The following is a 24576-nucleotide window of genomic DNA, read 5'->3' as shown; positions in this document are numbered from 1 at the left end:
GTCTCTACAGGTGACCAGCAGGTCCTTCTTTACTCTAAGTCGGGACTCAACAAGTCGGCAGGCTGGCTCCGCTATTCTGTTCCAAGGATTACATGTCCTTCAAACGTCCCTGTCCCTGTAAGTCTCCTTCCTACATCCTCCGTGTCTCGGGGCCAGGCAAGGGCTGGGCTTGGAGATAGGGTTGCAGACAATGTTTCTAGATGTTTGGCCAGAGGGCTCCAAGGGTCTGATGAGGGGCTGATGTGCTATGAGGGGTCTGGGGAGGGCAACACAGAAGACCCCTGACATTTGCAAGCGACATCCGTCCTTTACTGGTCCCTCCATATCAGCACTTCCCAAAGTGTGGGGCGGGGTTCCTCTGAGGGATATTAATGAGATTACTTTTTTGTTTTTTTAATTCCATGGCCAAATGAATGTGGGAAATGCTGAGACAAGTTAAGTAGCTTTTATGACCACAGGACTTTTCAGAGCCTTTAATGTGGTGATGTGTGTTGTGAGACTGCCATAGAAAAGAGAAAGCCCAGTGGCCTTCCCAAACTTAACTGACCACAAGGAATGTCTCACAGGACTGGTGCTCCACAGAACATCCTCGTCAGAGTTCACTGTCCTAAGGAAACCCTCCCTGCAGCATCTCCACCATGAAGCCCCTCCTTTACTAATTCATTTCATCTAATGAAGCCTTGAGATGACTTTGCCCATAACATCCTTCTCATGGCTCCCTGATGTCTGTAAGTCCAAGTGATGGGCTTAATCGGGTGTACCCCTGGGGATGAAGGCTACAGCCCCCTTTGGCTTACTCCCCTAGTCTCCACCAGCCCCACCCACCCGGGGCTCCCCTTCACCTGTCCCCATGGCAGCCACCCGCTTTCTCTCCTGATGTTTCCTGTGCCCCCCAAAACCACCATCACTTGATGCAGTTTGAGAGAACATGCCTTCTCCTTGATGACTCAGGACTACGAGCCTGTGTGAAATCAAGGACCCCTCCTTAGCCCCCTCCGATATCTCTTTGTCCTCTCCCATCTCCCAGGCTCACTCTAGCCAATCCCTCACTCCCACTCACCAATGTCTATTCAAATGTGTACCACTGGTGACTTGTCCCCCTTCTTGGAGTTGGGGTCCTCTCTTCCCAGTAGTTGAAATGTCCACTGTTAAATCTTTAAACATCAAGGGATGGCTGCCATGGTCAGGTAGAGGAAATTGGTATACCCAGTCTGAGGGGGACTGTCACCAGGCATGCCCTGGGGAATACAGTGACGGTGGGATTTACTGTCCCCAGAGCGGTGTCCAGAGGGAGCCAGAACAAGCTCGGTAAGTTCTTGTTACTGTCGTTACTGCTGCTGCGGAAATGGAAGCCCGAGTCCCAGGCCAGGTGAGAAGGCTGTCATCCAGGGACACCTGCCCCACAGAGGGCTGGGATGATCGTGTTGAGCCGCTGGGAATGGAAAAGGCTGGTAAAGGGTAAACTGGGCTGCTCAGGGTAAAGGGCTTTCCAGAGCTTTCTGGGGCCAACCCAGGCCCTGGGAAGCCCTGTCTACACAAAGAGAGGCCATCAGCACAAGACAGCCCTCTGCATACCCACTCCTTGAGGATAATAGGACATGCCCGTGGATATTCTAGGCTGTTCAGAAGTAGTTCCTACACATCTCTTCATTCGCCCCTCCCCTTATAGGCCCAGTGCCTGGCATGCAGTGAGCACTCAGTAAATGTTTGTTGAATGAATAAGTGTATAGTCAAACACTCTGAATGAGGAGCTGGAGGCGGTCGTGGGGGAGAAGCTGCAGCTCCTGACTCCACTGCCAGATTTTCTCTGTAGCTTCAGGCAGCCAGCTCTCTCTGAGACGAAGGGGTGGTCTGAGGCTAGGGCATTCCAGGAGCTTGGGGCTGCTGGGAGGCTCCAGGGAAGGCAAGGGAGGCATGGATGGGCACGCTTGGCCCCTCACTGCCTGTGGCTTCAGTAAGAGCAGCTGAGCCTATGTCTACCTATAGGTAGGATCTGCTCAGATTTCTTCGGCGAAGTGGTCCCTGGCAATGGCAGGCCACTGGACAGGTCGTGGGGCTGTCCAGACCCACCCCTTCCTCCATCCGCCTCTCCTCCTCTGCCAGATTCTTCTCACGTTTTCCAGTCTGTCTTCTTCTCTTTTCTCGAACATGCCTGAGAAGTATTCACTGTCCCCCCTGTCAGCAACCCCAGCCTACCTCAGCCTGGCTTCTGCACCCCCTCCCCACATTCCATCCACTTCTGTGTCACTAAATCCAGTCCGTAGCTTCTGGTTCTCCTTGTTCGTCACAGCAGCTTTCTTGAGGACTCCTCCTTTGGGTTCTCTGACTGGAGCCCTCTGGTTCTCCTCCAGCCCCTCTGGGCATCTGGTTCTCTGACTAGCCATCCGTGGTGTCCCTTGGCAGTGGGGAAAGATGGATTCTTGCCACACCTGCCCTGGGACACTGGGGTTCCCAGGGCTCAAACCCTGCCCTGGACTTCCCCTCCGAACACTCCAGACCTTGCCCTCCTCAGCCTGCTTTCAGCTGCAGCTTCTAGGCCAGCAGCTTCCATGGTTCTCTCTCTCCCCCAGTTCCTACCTGCCTCCAGATTCTTTCTTCTGTCCTCTGCTGCCTGTCTTCCCCGGGCAGCCCGCACCCCTGCAGGTCACATGGAGCTGTCCCAGACACAGCTCTTCGTTCCAAGCCGGCTTGGCTTGGTTTTGCTCTATTGCTTTAGGGTACCACGATTGACTCAGTCGCTCAGGCCAAACTGCCCAAGGAGACCCAGCGGTTTCCAAAGTGGGTCATTAGATTGCCATTCAGGGTTTGCCCCGATCTGGGATACGTTTCAGATTCAACCTGGAAATTGCTGCCTCAGTAAATGTGTACTGAACGCTGGACAAGTAAACGGATCAAAATGAAGCAGACGCCTTGTGGGCAGCCTCCTCAACTCACAGACCAGTGACCCTCACACCCGTTCTGGAAGGGATGCGGAATCACGGAGCTCCAGACATCCTCAAAACACCTGACACGGGACCATTCTAAGGAATGAAACCAGAAATCCCAGGAGGGCCCTGACAAGGACACACACCCTCCTTTTTAACACCTCCATTCCTGTTCTGTGAATTTAGACATCTAATAGAATTGGTTTACCCTTCTTAGCTCACAAAATTATCTATCCCAGTTCAAAGGAAGATACCAAAGCCCATTAAAACCTGGAAAACTTAGGGTAGGAGCCATAACTTGTTCCTGTTTGGGTTTCTACACCCATCCCCCTGCCAATTGAGAAAGGAGGGGGAGTTCCCAAAAGGAAAAACGAGCCCCAACGTTTCCCAAGCAAGACCCTACTCCTGGAAGTCAGAGCTCATGAGGTGGGAGGAGTGAGCAGAAAGGGTCGCCAGTATAGGGGGAGAGCTGGGCAAAGGGCAGAGGTCTGCCTGGAAACCAGGCAGCTTCAGACACTGGGGGAAGCAGGACTGTCCACTGGCTTCTTGAGAGTCACGCAGGCAGTAACCAGAGCAGGCGGGGCCAACTCCTCCCAGGCACAGCCCACGCTGGCCCACACAACAGCAGCCCCCCCTCACCCTATCCCACCTTTCAGGCACTGCAGCTCATCCTGCCCCCCAGCGACAGCCCCTCCCCCAAGTTCTACAGGTGAGAAGACTGAAGGCAGAGGATGGAGGCAAGAATAGGCAAGGGGGAGACCAGAGGGCTTTAGCCACTGCAAGTGGGAAGTCAGGTCGTCTGCCTGCAAGTGCCAGGCCGGTGAGCCATTTTCCAGCCTTAAGCCACTGAGGGAGGTGGAGGAGGACCAGCCTGGCTCCTCAGGAAAGCCGGAGGCGTGGGAGCCTTCTCCATCTGGCCCCAGCTGGGCAGAGTAGCCCAGGATTCCCCAGAACCCAGGCTGCAAGAACAGATGCTTCATAACCTCTTCTTAGCCACTGGCAGATGGCCGTTCCATGGAGCTCCCTGTGACATGGGGGTGCCTGCCTTCCGCTAGCTGCTGGGGACAGATCTGGGGGAGGAGGGGCTTTGGTGACCCAAGAGAGACTGAGGCTCTATCAGAGCAGGAAGGAGGCAGGGAAGGTAGCATCCACTGATGCTGGAGAAGTCAGCTGGGGTTTGTCCCTGCTGAGCTCTCAGGCTGCCCGCAGCCTGCCAGGAAATACAGTCTGGCAGAGCCTGTGGAGGGGCTTGGGTCTCCCCGAGAATCAGTGTTATGTGGTAGACAGTGCCTGGGTTTGTGTACAACCCAGGGCTGACCCTTACCAGCTGTGCTATCTGGAGCAAGCTACATAACATCTAGAAGTTCCAATTCGCTCCTCTGTAAAATGGCAATATCATACCAGATGTGATGTTCAGATTTAACACGTTCCATGAGGAGAGTCATGGCAGCCAGGCACTGAGACGATGCTCAAGAAGCTTGAAAGCCCCATCCTTTTGACCCCCTCCTCACTACACAGGGTAGTGTTACCTACACCTTTAATGATAGAGCAGGGGAATGGAGAGATGTGGAAACTTCAGAGGGAAATTTGGGGTTTGGACCAGATACTACTGTTTTCTGCTCAGCTCATTGTAACAGCGACCTCTGCAGAGACTTAGCTATCAACAGAAGGAAGGACTTGAGGGCAAGGCATGCAAATGATGGGACACCCTCAACATTTATCTCTCCTGTGCCCAGAGCAGACATGGTTAATCAGCAGCAGCGCTCTCCTACTGGGCCCCCATGCAATGCCAGGCTCTCCGAAACTCAAGCATATGCCACCCGATGATCACTGGCCTGTGGAGTGAAGCCCTCGTTCATTCCTTGCTGTGGTCTCACTTTGGAGTGGGCAAGGGAATAGAAGTTGTGACTTCAGCTAGACATTACTCTCTGAGTCTCAGTTTTCTCATCTGTAAAATGGGAATTAATAAAAGGCTATGCCTCAGAGGGCTGCTGTAAGGATCCAAGGCGGTATCACAGGTCAAGGGCTTATATGGCCATCTCTTCCCATGGTTTCCTTGCAGCAGCTCTGCAAGAGAAGGGGGAGTGTGCCCATTCCACACATGAAAAAGCTGAGCGTCAAGGACATAGAGAAACTAGTCTAGGTGACAGGTTGGGGATATACCCCAGGTGAGTCTTTCCAGGGCTCAATCTTAGCTAAGGTGCAGATGGCCAGCAGGACAAGGACAGAATCAAGTCCACCCCTTGGAGGGAGGTTCCACTCTGCAGCATTTCATGCCCCATGAAGGGCCTGGCTTCCCATCTTCAGAGTTCTCTGGTCTACCAGAGTCTGACTAGGGTAGGTGCTCAGCATCGGATCGCTGATCTTACTTGTAAATACACGTGTTCTATTAGAGTCCCTGGCAAAAATGTGCCCACCACAGCCTGAACACCTAACGTGATAATACTCTACGTATCCTCCCCTTTTTGAAAGTTTGAGTTACACCACTTCGCTTTTACAAAAGACCTACATTAGTCCCTCTTTTCACGAACCAAAAGAAATCAGAAGACAGGTCTGCTTTCATGAAAACTGAAGATGGTTTGGCATTTTGTTCCAAAGCAAGCCAGTGTAACAGAGGCAGCTGCACGCGCCAGACAGCAAGAGCGGTTCCACCGGGCTCCTTCCCCAAAACCACACCCAGCAGCATCCCCACCTCCAGCCACCAGAGCTTGGAAGTGCGTCTGGGAGCATCTCCTTATCCCAGTTAATTCTGCACATCCGTTAGCAAGATGTAGCCTGAGGTATCAGAAAAGCCTAAGTGAGATTATTTTTTGGGCCTGGGAACGCTAGAACTTTTTTTCAAATGAATTACTGATCACCGCTTCTTCACTTTACACCATTTTGGCTTATGCAAGGCTTTGTGGGAACACTCTACTTTAAAATAGCGGGGGAAACCTATCATGGCAGCAGTACCCGCCCCCCCACTTTCACAGAGCATTCCCAGCCTGCAGGGTTCTTGCATTCCACTGCCCACCCCCCACACCCAGCAGTGAGCCTCCCAGGTGATGTCATCCAGCCTCATGGCATCAAGGAACACAGATATGCTGACAGCCCCCAAATTTCCATCCCCAGCTCAGACTCTCCCTGAGCTCCAGACTCATATATCCAACCATCTGCCCCCCTCAGATGTATGGCCCCTCAGATGGCCACTCAGGGTCTCTAGAGCATCTCAGGTGTAACATGTCAAGACCTGAAATCTTGACTCACAGTCCCGCATCAAAGCTGCCCATCATCTTCCCCATCTCATTAAATGACAGCTCAGTCCTTCCTTGGGCTCAGGCCCCAAACTTTGTCAGTTGTCACTGCTCTCCAGTTCATCCACTGCCAACTCCATTTAATGGATTCATCTTCAAATCTGGCTCAGTCTTGCCCCCCTGAACCAAGACACCATCATCATCTCTTGGACCACTGTCCAGACTCTTCTTCCACAGCCAGGTAGCATGGCAGGAAAGCTCTAGAAACTGAGCCTTGGGATGGTGGAGGGGACAGAAATCTTGCCAAGGAAAGCACGATTGTCAGAGTTGTCACCTATGGCATCCCAAAGCCAGGTACACTGAGAGGAGAGGATGGATTTTCCTGTGAACAGGAATGTGTAAGGACACAGCCATTTCTCTGCCAAGGTCTACCCTAGACTAGCGACCCCTAAACTCAGCTCTGCCTGCAACTGAAACTGTGCCTAGGGTGACTGGGAAATACTGGTTGTCCTCTGTGACATCACGGCAGACGTGTGCAGGCCTACTTGCTTTCCAGAGAGGAGAGAGGCTCTAAGAGAGGCAAGTCACATAGCCAGGACCTGCCAGAGGAGGAGACAGGATTCAAAGTCAGGGCTCCTGGATCTAAGCCCAGGGCACTGGCCACACGGACCCCTCTGGGAGCACAGGTACATTTCAACTCCCAGAGCCCTCTCTATTTGCTTCTCTCCGTGTCCTCTATCAGTTCCCTAACCATCAGCTCTAGGGGGTGCTCCCTCAGCCCACTAGATCACACCTGGACTCCATGTGATCATGTAGGTGACTGCTAGGCCTTGCTAGAGATCATCATTCCAGAGCTCTCCTCTGCCCATACCCCAGGCTCTTTAGCCCCTGGATAACACTTGTCTCCCCCAGAAATGGGGGTAAGGATGAGGATTAGGGGCGGTGCAATAAAAACAAGAATATAATTTTATAATCCAAAAAGCCAGGGCGGACTCCTCTTAAGTTGGACAGCAGCCTTATTAAAGAGTTTCCATCTATTTTTGAAATTTTAGGTTTTTGGTTCAATGAAATTAAATAGTTTAAACTTTTTCAAAAATCTCCCTTTATTTTTTCCGAGATAAAAAGTTACCGCCAACATTTTAAAATATTGACAGTGGTTCCAACAGTTTCAGGACTGTGGTTACAGCACACGTGGCTGTGGTCTGTGCACTGTGTGTCACCGCCACTCCCTAAGTGGTGGGAACCGCAGCCCTGGGCACACCCCCACCCCAACCCCATGCCACCCTCGGGAGGGAGCAGGGTGATCAATGACAGCCGTGCGATCCAGCACACGGGCACATCTACGGAGCGTAAAATCCAATTATCTAAAACAACATGACTATCAAATTCTCAGACACTTTGTAATTTATAACAGGATTTGTATATTCAGAAACCTGTGGAGTGTTCTTGGAATGCCTTTAAAATATAAATTATATTGAGTATTAAGTAAAAACACTGAACCGAACAGTTCCCCTCGATCGGGGCAGAAGTTCAGCGTAGGGTTTAACGAACGCTTACCCACCATTTCAATCTCCATTCCTGCTCGGTCCGAGCACATCCAGCATTTCTCTCTCAGTAGGATTTATTTTTAAGTGCGCAAGAACGAGAGGCCCAGCTCCACGCCATTGTCTTGTTACAAGAGGCATGGGGATGGCAGGGTGATGGACACGTGTAAGAGGAGAAAGGTACACATGGTGTTCTTCCTTTGTTCGGCACTGGCTTTGACGGAGAAGAGAAAACAAAAACATGCCATAAACACAGAACAAGGGTCTGTCTGTAGGTTTGATTCAGCACCCAAGGACCATGGTTGTGCTGTAGAAACCACTGCAGGATGGAAGTTTTCAATATTGCACGAATATTGAAACATAGGTAATCAGAGGCACCAAAGGCACCGGTCATGTGAGTCATCATCAAAAGACAGGCCGGGTAAATATCGCACATTTCCTGTCAGCTGCTGCTAAGACTTGCATTTTTCTAAACGAAAAGAAATCCTGCGGGGCTTTTTACTTATCACTTGTTTGAAGAAAGGCTGTTTGAGGTTCCAGCATTGAACACGAGGCCTAGGTTGCAAAATTAGTTTTCCCATAGCATCATGAGATGTATTATACTCTGTTAATACTGTTTGACATTGAACTGTCTGCGTAACTAATGGTGCTGCTAGTCTGTGGGGTATCCCACAAAAAAACAAACCCATTAGAGGTAAATAACTAATTGTGAAAAAGTGGATGTGCCACAGAGATGTGAAGAAGGACTCTTTAGTGTCTTGGGATCTCTTAACTACTTCCAGGCACCTGTACAAACAGGAACCTCCATGGGCAGCATTCTCCAATGTCCTGGGGCAGGTTGCAAATGATGAATATATTAAGAAAGTCTTTCCAAACTTTCTGCTTGCTCTAGCCCTGGCCTCAACCCTGTTCACATCTGAGTCCTGTGTTGTTCCCTGGCCCCCTGCCCACCTCAAAGCCCAAATTCCTACCAAGATCTTTATTTTAATATAGTCAAACTTACCAATTTTTTAATGGTATTTTTGTATCTGCTTAAGAAACCCAAGGTCATGAAGACATTCTCCAGTGCTTTCCTCTGGAAGCTTTACTGATTTGCCTTTCACACTTAGATCGAGGTCTAGGGGATATCTTTAAGATTTTAAGGTTTCGTTGTCCTATATTGAGCACACACAGTGTGACAAGCATCCTGCTAGGCACTGTGCTTTAATTAGTCCATTTTACAGATGAAGTAAGTGATAGAGGTTCAGAGGGGTGAAGAGATCAGAGGGCAAGAAGCAGGCTTTGAACCCAGGACCATCTGTGTCTTACTTAGCCACAGCACTCCTTATGTAGGAGTGCTAGCCTTTCCCCCCAAGGAAGGCAGGTGAGGACTGACCCTTCTCAGAATATTGGTGAATAAAGGGACTAGTAATGTGCCTGTTTGGCTCCAAAGACCACTAAGGGCTGCAAAGCAACCTTGGGGGTTCAGAGGATCAAAGGCTGTTCCCAAACATCCCATAACATTTTTAGAAATCCATGTTCCATGAACCACATGCTAAGAAGCAATTCCAGAGCTCCATGGTTCAGTGTGACACTAACAACCACTTAAGATCACCAAGATCATGGCCAAAAGGTGCCTGGCTCTGCCCCATCTAGTTTTTCGCATCCTATCTACGGAAATGACGTATTAATAGATTTCCTGGTCTTAAACCATTCTTGCATTTCCAGAAGAAGCCCTGTCTACTTCTGGGACATTATTTTTAATACACTGTTGCCCTGGTGGTTTTCCAGATGGCCTCATAAATTCTGGGAGCTGAGAGAACCTCTGTGGAGCAGGGGACAAAATCCCATCACCTCTAACGTTTTCCAGAATCAGAACCCATGAAAGCAAAAGGCCAAAGCAAAACTCAAGGAAGAGAATACTGTAGCCCAAGTACATAGCTCGAGCCTGGACCAGCTTGTGGTGGGATAGCTGAGGATAATTTGCAGCTTTCATAAATTTAACATGTTATATATCAATTATTCATGAACTTCCTGGAAAGTCCATGTTGTAGTAAATGGTCATTTTTCCAAGCCATGATTTTGAGTCTTGTAATGCAAGCTGGGATGTGGGAGCTAATCCCCCCAGCTGATGGGTGGGCCAAGCCAGCCCCCCAGCATCTTCTTCCCAACACAGTTACATGACTTCCTACTCATTCAGCATTGACCATGACTCAGCCAGTGTTATAAAAACCTATGTTCTTTGTGGAAAACAGCGTAAGAGCCAACTTTAGGTGTTGACAAAAGAGGAGAGAAAATGAGGAGGTCAGGACCAGTGATGATTCTAGCAAGAAAATGAGAGTTTGGTGTGGGTTCAAGTGGAAAGCCTAATTCTGTCATGGCTTTCCTTCTGTGATGTCGCCCAGTTCACCATTTGCTCCGTAGAAATAGTCCATAGAAATAGGGAAAAGTGGTTTGTGACACTGTTATAGTGAATTTCCCCAGCCAATAAACAAATTATCCATCCAACCAGAGATAAAACTTTAGTGAATGATAACAAGACAGTAAGCTTGTTCGATATGTAGAAGCGATCGTCCATGTGAGTTCATTTTGGTGAGTTTATTTAAGTGGCATCTTAATAGTGGAATAAACCACTTTCATCTTGTATTTATAGAGTCATGAAAGGCCTGTGGGTAGTCACTTAGATTTTCCAGTTATATTTTAATGTAGTAGTTGAAAAGCTTCTAGTAGGCAGTGGAGCACTCCCCTGTTAAGCCTGATGTGTGAAACAGATGGAAACAGAGCTACTCTGTGTGAAGGGAGAGCAGGGAGTTCCATCATGTCCCAAGCTTCTCTTCTTGGCCCTGGGGCACCTATGTAGGACCTCTTACTTCCCACAGTTTGAGGTTCATTGTGGTCTGATTTGTACCATGTTCCCAGTGTCTAGCACATGTCCAGACATGGAAAATGCACTAAGTATTGGTGAGTGGATGGACGGGCGGATGGATGGATAGATGGATGATCAAGAGAATGCTGTGTAGATGCCCAGGTAAATAAATACACGGAGGGTGGATGGTTGGTTGGCCAAGTGAATTTATAGAGGATTGAGGGTAGATGACTTCACATTCCAGTCCTCCTCTCCACTATAATCTACCCCGCTTGTAATGCCACAAATGGCCAAGTAAAACGTTTCAAGACCTTGACATGACATTAGCTGACTTCTTGTAGAGACACATCCCCACTGTAAGAAGAATCTTGAACACCAAGTTGCCTTTTCCTCATTTCTGTGATCCCAATATCTAGCTGCCATCAAGGTGACCTCCTACAGCCTCACCCCAGAAGCACCTCCTCCTTTCTGTAGCTCTGCTGGGACCTCACCTCTCTGTGTTCCTTCCTCCCTCCTCTGTTTGTCCTCCAAGAGCCAGCCCCACCATGTGGATGTCCCTGAACCCCACCCCAGCACTCTAATATCTCTCCATCACAGACACCTGGCAGCGAGAGGATGGGTATCGGCAAATGGGCTGAGAGGCTACCCTAAAAAGCAAAGGAGGAGACCCAGAAATGCCCATGCAAGTGAGCCCGCCCTGCCATGTCCCCTGCCCCAGCCCCTCTGCACATTCCTGCCAGGAGTCTGGGACCTGCCAACATCCAGCAGAGGGAAGATGGCATCTGAATCTTCTTTCCCATATTCCCTCCAGTGACCTCACTGGCCTCCTCCTGGCGGCCTCAGCAGTGTAGGAAGAACCGTACAGCTGAGGCCAGACTTGCCAGGGAAGTGGACCCATGACAAATGTCCTCAGACTTTCCTGTGACAGGAGCCATCAGTCAGATTTGAGTTATGGCCCTCCTTTTCCTTTTAGCCATCCTCTCTGAAGGAGTGGGCAGGACTAGAGGCTTAAAGATATTGGTTCAACACCTCCAGTCTTGGTGCCCTTCCCTTGTCAGTGCTCCTCAGGGAGCTTCAGACAGCAAAGACCGCTTCTCTGTACCCAGACAGAGGGACTGTAGAGCTGCCTGCACACTACACTCAACAAGGACTTGGTAGTGATCTTCTGCCTCAGTTTCCCTGCCCTGCCTTCCCCAGACTGGAGACAGCCCTGACCCCATCCTCCTGACATAGGACTGAATCTTATTGCCCACCCTCACACCCACTGTGCTCACCCAGCTGCCACCCCCTCCCGACCCCTCTCAGACCCATTCACCCACCCTGGAGGGATAAACATTTAAGAATAGGTATCTCTTTGGACAGAGTGCCAGCAGGTCCAGAGAGGGCAGGAGTGTGCCGAAGGTCACACAGCAAGTGAGCGATAGAACCAGACACAGAGCCCAGCTCCCCTGCCTCTACCCCCACCATATCCCACTCTCTTCCCCTGTTTGGTGCCACTATTTGATGAGCTGTCAGACACCCTGGGTTCAAATCCCAGATCTACCACAAAACCAGGGCAAATCTTCAGCTCACCAAGACCCAGCGTCCTCATCTATAAATGAGGGTGACAAAGGTATCTGCATAGAAGAGAAGCCGGTCCCAGACCCTGCCCCACATGTAGGCCTGGGTCACATAGAGCCTTCTGACTCAGCTGTGGCTCCCAGATGGACCAGATATCTGGAGGCAGAGATTTCTGCCCGGCACAGCAGTGGCCCATGGCCCGGGGTACCACCCCAGCCTCAAAGGGGCCCTTGGGACCCTACCTGCCGAGTAGGGAAGCATCAGGCCTCTCCTTGAGGCCTGCTCAGAGCACATCAAATCAGAGAGGCAAAGGAACTCTGCAGTGGCCTTCTGCCTACCAAGGGCGTCCAGTGGAGCCTGGCTCCGTACTCGGCTCTGCACAGCACAGGGCCGTGGGCCTCAGCCTCCCCCACCCCAGCCCCATGCTCACGGGGACCCTGGCAGCAACCTCCTCCTTGGCCCCCCAGTCCCCACTTTGCCCCCCCAGTCTGTGCTCAGAGGGCTCTCCTAAAACACTGTGACCACACTCCTTCACCCAAGTCTCCTCTCTGCCCTAGAGATAGAGGACGGTCTCTTGATTTGACATTCAAAACCGTTCACGGTCTGGCCACTGCCAGCCCCTCCAGCCTCAGCCTCCACCTCTCTCATGACTCCTCAGAAGCACAAGGTTCTCCTGTGGTGGGATTTGCCAGGCTGGTTCACCATTGATCTGGAGCCCACCCCAGACCTGCACTCCTCCGTTAAGACCTGATCCGCTCCCCTAGACGGTAATGCCCTTCCATTCCCACAATCTGCCAGGGCTTATGAACGAGCGCAAATCCCGCATTTGGGCTGGACGGTTGGGTGAGTGATGGGCAGAAGGACGTGCTAGCGGGTGAGTGAGAATGACGGAGTAGCTCACAGAGCCCGTCCCCATGCCCCCAAGAACACAAGCAACCCATCCCTGACCTCCCTCCTTGGGACTCAAATGGCCCCCGAGTTCCCTTTGTTGGCTGGCTTTGCCCAAGACACTGGAAAAACCCAGTGACAAGACGAGGCCAGGGGACACAGGTCCTGCCCTCCAGGGGCTCCCCCTATGTGGAACCAGAGGGAGTATGAGTGCAGGCTCGGGAACAGCACATAACAAGCTGGATCTAAGTTCTGGCTCCACCCCTTTTACTACCTCTGTGCCTCAACTTCCCCATCTGTAAAATGGGTGGAAAAGACATCTGCCTCTCAGGTTGCTGTGATGCTTAAATGAGATTATGGTGCTTCTAAAGGGTGTAGAGCCTGACCAGCGCTGGTAAGTGCTCGGTGAGAGCTACCTTAGTATTCACATTGTTCCTCTGTGGAGAAATTGCCCCAGGGCCCCTCCCCACAGTCCCAACCACATCTCTGGAACAGATGCAGAAATGGAAGATACACAGAAGAGGGGTCCCTTCCCCCAGCGCCTCAGCCCTGAATACCTACTTGTCCCAATCTGTCTCTTCCTGACACACACGGGCTCCCTTCTCTGGAATCCTGGTGTCTTATCAGCAACGTTCAGCTTTCTGTAGGCCTTCACCCTGCATAACCTGTAGGTCACGGCCTGCTCTGACTACAATAAAGGGATCCGGAAGCAGCCAAGCATCATTTTAGAGACAGGAACTTTTTAGTTTATCAAGATCCAAGAAAACATGAGCTCCCAGAGCCCAGCGCCTGGCAGTCACAGGCTCTAGCCCTTGGCTCAGAGTGTGGGCCTGAGGCTGCCCCCCAACCCAGCTCCCTCTCTGTGGGCCACGTGACCTTGGGTAAGTTGCTTAATCTGTCTGGGGCTCAGTTTCTCCACCTGTTAAATTGGGGATCCTACCCCAGGCCATCATGAGAATTAAGTGTGTGAGGAGTACCAAGCACAGTGTGGGAAGTCTGTCTTTTTTAATATCAGTACAGCCACTCTGGGAAGGCTTCTCTGCTCTGATCCAACCCCTTGACATGTCTGGGTCAGTTACCATTTGATTTCCCTGGAACCCCCTGGGGAGGTTTCACCCCAAGGCAGAAGTCAGTGTTGGAGGCCAGCTGAGTTAGTCCTCATACTTTGACCAACATCCCCATCCATCACCCACCCCTTTCCAAGGTAAAGTTGACCTTCCAACCTCAAATCTTGGTGGAGTAGAGTCCCTATCTAGCACTGAGTCTTGACGTCAGGCCTCAGTTCTGCCACTGATTTGCTCTGTGACCTTGGACAAGTCTACTGCCTGGAGTTTTTCTTCTCCTACCTGTGAGTTAGTTGAGCTCTCCAGCCAGAGCTGGAGAAAAGAGAAGGGGAGGTCAAGCCCCAGTCTCAGAGGCTCCTTCAGGGAGTAGAGCAAAGCACTGTTCCCTTCCTCCCTGTCACAGGCAGCTGGGACACAGTCCATGGGGCTGAAGCCTGACTATCCTCCATTTACTAGGGACACATCACTCATGGGGCAGCCGGGCTGGAAGAGGAAACATGGCAGGGTCTGTGCCCCAACTCAATGTCCTCTCCTTGTTCCTGATAGCTCGGTACAACCGAACCAGCTATTTCTACCCCACGTACTCGGAGAGCTCGGAGCACAGCCACCTGCTGGTGTCTCCTGTATTGGTGGCCAGTGCAGTCATAGGGGTGGTCATCATCCTCTCCTGCATCACTATCATCGTGGGCAGTATCCGCAGGGACCGGCAGGCCCGGCTCCAGCGGCACCGCCACCGCCACCGCCGTCACCATCACCACCACCACCGCCACCGCCGCCGTTACCACCGAGAGTACGAGCAAGGATACGGTGAGTTGCCGTCCACCCCGGGGCCTGGGCTCCTGTCTGATTGTGACAGCCACCCAGGAGACACAGGGGAGGGGGCAGCCCTGCCAGGGGTGGGGCAGGGTGGTCAGGAAGAGATCAGAGGCTCTCAGGGGCCTGAGAGGTCCAGGAGTCTGCCAAGGTGACCCTGAAGGTCAAAGGAAGGGTATGGTCCTACTCCCCAGCCTTGGCCAGTGTGGACCCGGCTGTACTGACAGCTGGTCCAGCTGGGACCTGCGTGGAAGGACGGAGGGAGAGAGGGATGGGTGGGTGGGATGGGAGGACAGATGGGGAGGGGGATGAGGAGACGGAAAGGTGAGGGAATGGGGTGGGGCGAGTGAGTGGACAGACCAGTGGCTGAAGGGAAAGATGGGTGAGTGGGTCGGGTGGGAGATGGATGGCTACAAGGGGGGACAGAAGGACACATGAAGAGAGGATGAATGGCTAGAGGGGGCGGATACAGGCATGGACTGGGGGGGCTGTGCGAGCACACGGATAGATGGATGGGTGGGTGGATGGAAAGATGGACAGATAGGAAGGTGGTGGGATGGACAGGTGGGGGGTCAGTTGGGCATATGAATAAGTGAATGGATGAATGATGGCACGAGTGATGAGTGAGTGACTCTACCCCCAGGGAGCCTGCAAAGTGCATAGAGAACTGATTGGAGATTTTCCCAATGAGGGGAATCTCCCTTACACAGAGGTGGTGGTTAATTCCTGGGGCAACCAATCCCAAAAGCGTCCATCTGGCTGGAGGGCCTGAGCTTTTTACAGAAGGCAGTCACCTGACTTTGTCTGACACTTGGAAGGGGACCGTTATCCAAAAGCAGCAAGAAGGAGCTCAATTCATTCAGTTCCCAGAATGGTTGTCAAGAGTAGGAAAAAGCCTCCCCTGAGTCCTGACAGAGCCTCTGCTTGGACTCTGGGAGCCATATGGGCCCAGAGGCCACCATCACACCATAGGTAAAGCCATCTGGAGGCTCCAGAGCCATGGCAGGCCCTGGGAATCTTTCCTCCTCCTCTGGGACAGGCAGAGCTTGGGAGGAAGAAAGAAAATAAAAATTTAAAAACTGGTTGGGTTGGATCTCATCCACATGGACCAGAGGCCTGAAATCCACAGTCCTTTCCCAACATGCCCTGATCACCCAACAGCTTTGTGCCACTTACTCCCCCTTCCACAAAGAGTGAACTGGGTGAGGAAGGGGCCACCTTTCAGCAACTACAACTCGCCTCCCGCACCCAGCCGCCGGGAGCTGAAGCAGGGAAGACCTGGACGGCAGGACACTCACTGATTGCCCCGCATTTTTCACGCACAATCTCATTCCACCCTTACCGTGGTCCTGGAGGTCAGACTACTTTTTATTACCTTCCCAATTTACAGATAAGGAAGTTGAGGTTGACGGGTGCCTGGGTGGCTCAGTGGGTTAAAGCCTCTGCCTTCGGCTCAGGTCATGATCCCAGGGTCGTAGGATCGAGCCCCGCATCGGGCTCTCTGCTCAGCAGGGAACCTGCTTCTTCCTCTCTTTCTCTGCCTGCCTCTCTGCCTACTTGTGATCTCTGTCAAATAAATAAATAAATCCCTTTTTTTTTTTTTTAAAAGGAAGTTGAGGTTGGGGCATTCAGGCTACTATAACAAACATACCAGAAATGGAGTGGCTTATAAACAAAAGAACTTTTTTTCTCTGTTCTGGGGGTTGGGGACTCCCAAGGCCCCTGCAGATCTGGTATCTGGTGAGGGCCCACATCCTTCTCGCTATGTCCCCACACAGTAGAAAGGATGAGCTAGCTCTCTGGGGTTTCTTTTGTGAGGGCACTGGTCCCTATTATGAGGGCTTCACCCTCATGACCTAATCATCTCCCAAAGTCCCCAACTCATACTAGCAGTAACTTGGGGGTTCAGATTTCAATATAAGAATTGGGGGCCGGGGGTGGTTAGCAAACATTCAGACCATAGTCAGGTGCTGAAGTAACCTACCTAGGGTCAGCCAGCCAGATTTGAGCCCAGGTAGCCCGGCTTGGGCTCCTGCAGGCTCCTCACCACGTGCCACGAGTCGCAGCACTGAAGGAGGCTGAAGGTGTGGGGGAAACAGCACCAGGGGCGCCGCATGGGCCCAGGGCCCCATCTGGCAAATGCACCCAAGACCTTGGGGCCCTGCGGACCTGGACGTTGCTTCACTGGCAATGCTGATAGGAGAAGCAGAAGAGCAGGAAGCTGGCCCTCTCAACGAGACACAGAGGGACATCACCTGGCAGGGGACATATGGCCACAATGGAGGAAGGGAGCAGCAGGTCAGCAGGTCAGTGGTTCACCCTCACTGCCCAACAGGGGACGCTAAAGAGAAGAGTCAGCATGAATCAAGCAGGTGCTGGAAGCCCAGCCAACCCAGTCCCCTCCAGAGTCCCCAGAAGCTGAGGACTCCCCAAGAAGACAAGCCAGGAGCACTGCCCAGCACTGGCCTGGCTTATTCCTATGCTTATAGCACCAGCCGGCCCCTGGAGGAGTGCGAGGCTCTTGCCCAGGCATGCCCACTCCCAATAAGGAGCTAGGGTTAGGGTTAGGGTTAGAGGAAACGCCACACCTCTGCATATGCTCTTCCTAGGTCCACAGTGCCATTCCCCACACTGCCCCCCCAACAACTGACAAAAGCCTACTTGTCCTTCAGGCCCACCTCAAATGCCACCACATCCTGCCCAGGTAGGTGGAATCACCCTTCCCTGTACTTGCTTAGCATTTGCCCACACTTCTGCCAATGCCCCTGTCATGGGATGGCGCGGTTGCTCCAGGGAAAACAGGACCTGTGGGTAGCTCTTGACCAGTGGGGCCCAGAGCCCAGCACAGGATCTCACCCAGAGAAGATGTTCCATCAGGGAAGGAACCGCCCCATTTCCTCCTCACTGCAAGAGCTGTGTTTGCCCATTTCCTTTTATTTAGTGTTTTATTCTTTTAAAGTCATCTCTACACTTGACATGGGCCTCGAACTCACAACCCTATGATCAAGAGCCAGCCAGGTGCCCCTCGCCCATTTTAAAGACCGGGATACCAAAGCACCTTGTTGAACAGCCTGGAAGTTCCCAGGCCCCGAGGAGCCTGGTACTTAGAGCGTGGGAGAGGGGCCCAGAGTAAATCCCAAGCTGAGGTTTGAGGTCAACCTTGGCCTTGAAGAGGGAGATGGGCCTGGAGGCCCAGGGCCGGTGCCCCATGAGCAAGGCCCTGGCCCTGATCTCTGGAGTTAGTGGTGTGACAGCAGGTCACAGCCAGGCCACATCCGGCATCAGGCCTTTGCTGCCCAGTGCTGATGCGCGCAGCCCTGCTTCCCTGTCCCCATGGGTACCCATGTGTAGGGTTCCTGCCTCCTTGCCCTGCTTAGGTTCTCAGCTCTTGCTTTGGCACCTCCATGAGGCCTCAGCGGGGAGAGGCACCGATGCCCCCCATAGCTTCCTGCAGCTTCTTGGAGGGTACACAGGGGTGCCAGGAGCCCCGGAAGGAGGCCAGCGAGAAAGGAAGCACCCCGTGCCTCACTGTGGGGAGGGCAAAGCAGCAGAGCACTGACAAGCACCCACCCGGTAGTCCTGGGGACGCTTCTGTCCCCCAGACACCCCCTTCCCCTGGCTGCACTGACTCGGGCTCTCCTGCTCTCTCTCCTAGCGCTCTGCCTGCGCCTCCTCAGACTTCTCTGTGGATTCCTAGTCTCTGAGGAGAGGAATAGCAAGGTGTCTCCGAGCCAAACCCTTGGCCCCAGGTCCTCTCTCTACACGCACTCCCGGCTCCACCTCAGCCACCTGCCTGTTTCAGGCACTACCGGTCACCCTCGGCCAGGGATCCCCCAGGCGTCTCTCCTCAAGGTCTCACAGGCTCCTCAGAACCAGGGATCCAAAATGGCCTTCATCTTCCACATCTTACTGTACGACCCGGGGAAAGTGGTCTAACCACTGTGTAGCTCAGGCGAGTCACCGGCCTGATGGGTACACAGGGACCCACCCCTAAAGGGTACTGTGAGGACTAAGTCACACAGAACCTGGCTTCCGAGTCCATGCTCAATACATGTTAACTCTTTTCATTCTTTCTCCCCCGAGAAAACCTGAGCCAGGGCCACACTGGTGACACTGGCTGCGGCCCCTTGCCGGCCACCTAACCGGCACCTAACCAGGCATTCTCTGCAAGGCAACCTAAGTGACTGACCTGGGAACACGTCCATCCTCTGCTCAACAACCTTCAGTGGCTCCCCATTGCCCTCAGAACAAAATTGGCCCTCCTCTGCCTGCGCACAGAGTCCTTCTGCTATCCAGACGGGCACAGAGAGAAGAGCCAATAAATGTTTGAGAATAAATGAATTAATGAATGAATGGGCCAGTGAGTGAATGAAAGAAATTCTATTTCTGTAAGATGGAAAGATCTTCAGCTTTAGGAGGCAGATCGGGTCTCTCACTTGCCGGGGCTTTAGAGCAAGTGCCCCCACCTCTCAGTTTCTGCATCTGAGAGCAGGAGGCGGCCACAGCGCCTCTCACAGGTGTGGGGTGAATGTGGTCATGGAGACGAGAACACAGCAGGTGCCCGTGGGTGCAAATTCCTGGGTGTTCTCCGCTCCTGGGCTTGTGGAGGGATGTTTACCTCAGATTGGGGTTAAATCATGAGCTGAAGGGTTTCTTGACTTTGGCAAAGGGGTAAGGAAATCTCACTCCCCATGAAGTGGCTAGGGGGACTTCCAGAGGCCTAGACCACTGGGGTCTGTGCTGACATGGAAGTAGGGAGAGGAGATGAGAAAAGAATTTGGGGAGTTGAAATGAGGGGCCAGGGGAGTCTTTCCAGCTGTTCCTCAGGAACTCTGTCTGCGCTGAGCTGGGTCAACTCAGGATCGGGGTCTGAGCTAGGTGAGCGCCTCAGAGCAGCCTCAGTTTCCCTAAGCTGTTCAGCCTCTGGGAAGCCCCAGGAAAGCTGCCCAAGCGGAGAGGGGCACGGCAGTGTCGGGCATGCCCATTAGCTGTTGGGCGTGCCACCACAGCTCTCCCACCATGGTCTAGGACACGGCCTTAGCTTTCCCGTGGTTGAGACAAGCCATAACCTCCTGCATGGTGGGTGGGCCCCTCCTGGCCCCAGAGCCAGGAGGCCCACATCCCACCTCTGTCCTCACCCTATTTCATGCTTTCTTCTTTCCTGAGTTTCTTCCTCAAGTTCTTCCAGAAATTCTCACCCTTCAGCTGGTGCCCTAAAGGGAAACAAATCTCATTTCAGCTCCTTTTTATAGCATGCATTATTGGGGACCATTTTCCTAGTAGAAAAGTAATATGTGTTCACTGTGGGAAAACCTTTAAAATACAGAAAATATAAAGAAGAAAATAAGGGTCATGATCCTGTCATCAAGACAGAGCCACTGTTAACGCGTCTGGAATATTTTCTTCCGAGAGTTTTCTCAAGGTCCATAGATAACCCTGGGATTATACCTGCAGATAGAGTTTCACATCCAGATTTTTCTACTCACTGTTGTATCCGGAGTGGGCAAAAAGAGATGAGGGGAGTGGAAAGAACAGTCTTTAGGGTTATAGCGACTGTGCATGAATTCCAGCTCTGTGGCCCTGAGCCTCAGCTTGTAGAATGGAGAATGGGGACAGATATCCTCAGTGTATAAGATGGGGATGGACGGTGCTGCTGACCTCAAAGCAGGTCTCTAGCCCCACCCTAGACAGATAAGCCCCACCCCCTGATGTGGCCTCCTGATCTCTGAAGGGAGAAGCCTGCTGAGACCCCAGTGTGGGTGGGGAGACCTCATGCCTCAGCCATCTTTGCAGCTCCACTGTCCCCTAGCCTCTACTAGAATGCCAGAAACAGGGAGGTGGAGAGCTTTATAGAGTGAGGAGCCAGGCTATTGAGCTGCCCTCTGGTCCTACCAGTAATTTGTTGTGTGACCTCCAGCAAGTCGCTGAGCCTCTCTGAACCACACTTGTTGAATGCATGTGCTCTATCGGCACCTCCTAAGCAGTGTTACTAGATCCAAGAAAAGAAGAGTCTGTGATCAAATGCTGCCCAAGTACTTTCAAATGCAATTCTCAGCTGCAGGACTTTTCAGAGCCTTTAATGTACTACTACTATATGGTAAACATACAAACAAAACAGAAGAGAAGACAGTATACGGAGTGGCCAGAATTCATTACAGAAGTGCCTATTCTCCTGGGATAACTATGGGAATAATGTATGGTTGGGTGCAGGGAGAAGGGAGGCCTGACCCAGAGACCTCTGTAGCCCTCATTCCCTGACTCCCCAGTTTTCATGTCCCAGCCCTTCTCCACAGTTTCAAAGCTTCCTTTTCACACCACACTCTTATTTCTAATCTCTTTCCTTAGCTCAACTGTTCTTTCCTTCTGCCCAGTCTGTCCCTCTTCTCTTGGCTAATTCCTAGATAAGACCCAGCTTTAGGAGCCCCTCCTCCAGGAAGGCCTCCCTGACCTCCAGGCTGAGTCAGCTCATCCCTGTTCCCAGTGCTGCATCTATCAAATCTCATGACTCAGTACCAGGCTGTCACCCGGACAGGCTGCTCACCACCCTGGGAGCCCCACCAGGGCAGAACCCACTCCACTTCCTCTCAGAGACCCCATGCCCAGCACAGCAGTGGTGCTTACATTCTGGGGCTAGCTCTGAGAGAATGAGAGCCCGCTGGGGCTGGTGAGGGACCAGATGGTGAGCTGGAGAGCACAGGGTCTCAGTGGCCTCAGCTACACATGTAGGGCCCTCCCTGCTCCCGGTCTAAAGCCCAGGCTGAATGTCTGTCCCCCGCAGTGTCTGATGGGCACACGTACAGTCGCTCGAGCCACCGGATACGCTTCAGCTGTAGCCCTGTCGAAGACTGGTCCCCTCCCTTGGACCTGAGTTCTGATGGGGACGTGGATGCCACAGTGCTTCGAGATATGTACCCGGATTCTCCACCAGGGTAAGGAGACTGTTTGGGGGAGGAGGGCAGGAGCCGGAAGAGCACTGGGTGTGAATCCCCACCCCCACCCAGGGGAAATAGCAACATCTCCCCCAAATAGTGTAAATGCAGAAAATCTCTGGATGTGGCCATCTCCTGACCAAGCAGGTCCCAATGACACAGGGCATGATTCAACAGATGTCACTGGAGAAGGAGAAGCTCAGCTCCTTCTGACAGGTGTCAGGGGATGGGGTGGAGGGTCCAGGCCCCGGCTCCTTAGTATGCACCCCCAAAACCCAAACCCCATGCACTGGGTCAGGCCTCACTGTGTCCAAACTGCACTTATGGCCATCAGGTAGTCCAGTCCCACTGGGGAATTCTTCTCTGGGGGGCCTGTGGGTTCTCCCTGGCACCCTCAGGCAGATGACCCACAGGTTAGTAGTTGGAAAAAGAAGAGAGATCAGGGCCTCCGTTGCTTCCTTACCAGGAGACCCCTCTGGCCCCACAAACAGCCACAGCCCCATCACCCTGTACCTCTTTCCCCCTGGGGGGATGTGAGTGCTCTTTTGCCCTACACCTATGGGTTTCTGAGGAGCCCCAGGGTCTCCTTCTAAGCCTGGAAGGGCCGCTTCCATGACTTGAGACCCAGGAGAGTCAGGCCGAGGTTGCTGCCCCAGACCATGCACTCTCAGTGCCGGCTGGGAAGCTGCTCCATTGGCCGTGGCCACTGTTCTGAGCTATCCAAGACCCGGAGTTCAGTGACTTGCCCAAGCACGTTCACACGGAGCCCGGGCTGAGTCAGGACTAGAATCCAGTCTCAGTGGTTCGGGGGTGCCTTTCCTGGGGAGTTTGAAGGGTTTCATTAGAGCCATCATGACAAACCTCCAGGGCGACCGTCCCTGTCACCAGGCTCCCAGCCCTCGGGAAAGCCCCCACACTGGCGCCTGAAGCCAGGTTCCACTAAGCCCTGAGGGAGCCTCTTCTCTTGTAGTTATGAGGAGTGTGTGGGGCCGGGAGCCACTCAGCTGTATATCCCCACGGATGCACCACCGCCCTACTCACTGACCGACTCCTACCCCGTGCTGGATGGCATCATGTATGGGGGCATCATCCACAGCCCCGGCCGATACCAGCAGGCGCAGAGGATCCTGGGCCAGGCTGGCCTCCACACCATCTCCATGGATATCCTGCCCCCTTATGAGGCTGTGTGTGGGCTTGGCCCCCCATCAGGTCTGCTGCCGCTGCCGGGCCCAGAACCGGGGCCCAGGAGCTCCCCGGGCTCACCCACCCCGACCCGGGCCCCGGCCTCTGGTCCAGAAAGGATTCTGTGAGTGACCCAGCCAGCCAGGTCCTGCGGTCCCTCGGGCTGAGCCACAAGGGCGTGCACATACACAGATACACACACAGGCTTACAAGGGCATGCGCACATGCACACGCACACGCACACAGAGATGCACACACAGCACTCCCACGTGCACACATACATACACAGTTTGTACACCTACACACACACAGATGCACACACAGCACTCCCATGTGCACATACAGATAGTTTGTACAAGTACACACACACACAGCTGTGCACACACTTCTACGTGCACACACACATGAACGGTTTGTACATACACACACGCTGACACACATGCACACACGCATCCAGATATGCACCACACATGTACAGACATGTGAATACACACAGCTCCCCTCCCACATCCACACAAACCCATCTGCTAAGGTTTCATTAAAAATGAAGCTCTCTTGACCTCCCGTCTCCTCCCCAGCCTATTGGTTATGCCTTTGCAGGCAATGCTGGGAGAAGACAGTTGGAGAGGGACAGGGCCTTGCTCCCCCCTCTCCCTGGCCTGTTTGCCTCTGCCCTCGCCTGGCAGGCTGTGCCCAAACTCTGATTCTGCCTCCAGAAACTGCCCGACCCTCCCAGGTCGGCCGCCTGCCCCCACCCCCACTCCAGGGCAACATGGGCAGTGGGACAGTGGGACAGGCCTCAGTGAGGCCTCAGTGAGGTTCAGCCACACACTGGACCCCTCCCTCAATTCCAGGGCAGCCACACTATCACCACCCTGACACTTACGGGGTGAGGGACACAGGCCTGGGGACCCAGGCACAACCTGGAAGCCCTCACCGCCCCCCCCGCCCCCTCCCTAACCCAGTGCCCCCGGCCTCATGGCGCTGGCGGCGTTATTTTGGAGGGCCCCCACCCCAAGCGACTGGTGATGAGCAGGGTCCTTGGCGGGTGTACGACAGTGGTGGTGGTGGGTTACAGCTGTCCCCGTGTCAGTCCAACCACGGCCCAGGGCTGAGGGTCTTCAAAGAAGAGAAGGGTGGCCTGGGCACAGCTCTGAGACAGAGACGTGGCCCCTCGCTAAGTGCGTGCCCAGCTGACCACCATGGCCTGAGTGTGAGCTGTCTACCCTTTCCCAGGGCGGCAGCTCCTAGTTGGGAATCGTGAGCTGATGCATTCTGCCCCTGCCCTCCAGGGCACTTGCAGAGATGAAATACTGGGGAAGCGGGCCCCTTAAATACTAGCATGCCACCATGAGAGATCGGATCTGGGCCTCACCGCCAGAGGCACCTGGAAGGGGATATATGGGTGTGCCTGCTTACAGAGTGGCCCACAACTCCCAGCAATTTCCATCCGAGAAGATGGATGAAGACCCAGCCTGCCAGAGGGAGGCAGCCGAACAGCTTTGCAGAGTGTCCCGCCAGCATTGCCAGCGGCAGGAAGTGGAAACCTCGAGTCCACCCTGCCTCCCCCCGCCCCCACCCACCCCTGCCCCCC

General features: G+C 53.2%; 1 protein-coding gene and 1 pseudogene across 1 annotated transcript; one reads left to right on the top strand and one right to left on the bottom strand.

Moving 5' to 3' along the window:
- The first annotated feature begins 34 nt into the window (after positions 1-34).
- On the top strand, positions 35-23214 carry BEAN1 (brain expressed associated with NEDD4 1). The gene is made up of 5 exons (XM_032854308.1): positions 35-117; positions 567-728; positions 14605-14865; positions 21650-21800; positions 22771-23214. Exons 2-5 carry the CDS (start codon positions 686-688, stop codon positions 23108-23110), a joined length of 795 nt encoding a protein of 264 aa, XP_032710199.1. The 5' UTR covers positions 35-117; positions 567-685; the 3' UTR covers positions 23111-23214.
- On the bottom strand, positions 8154-12367 carry LOC116865930 (annotated as a pseudogene).
- Positions 23215-24576: the final 1362 nt, after the last annotated feature.

This window comes from Lontra canadensis, unplaced genomic scaffold (assembly GCF_010015895.1).
Source record: "Lontra canadensis isolate GAN:19392208 unplaced genomic scaffold, GSC_riverotter_1.0 scaffold8, whole genome shotgun sequence".
In the NCBI taxonomy this organism is placed as follows: Eukaryota; Metazoa; Chordata; class Mammalia; order Carnivora; family Mustelidae; genus Lontra; species Lontra canadensis.
Note: the sequence above shows the minus strand (reverse complement) of the source record. Positions and strands in the feature narration are given on the sequence as shown.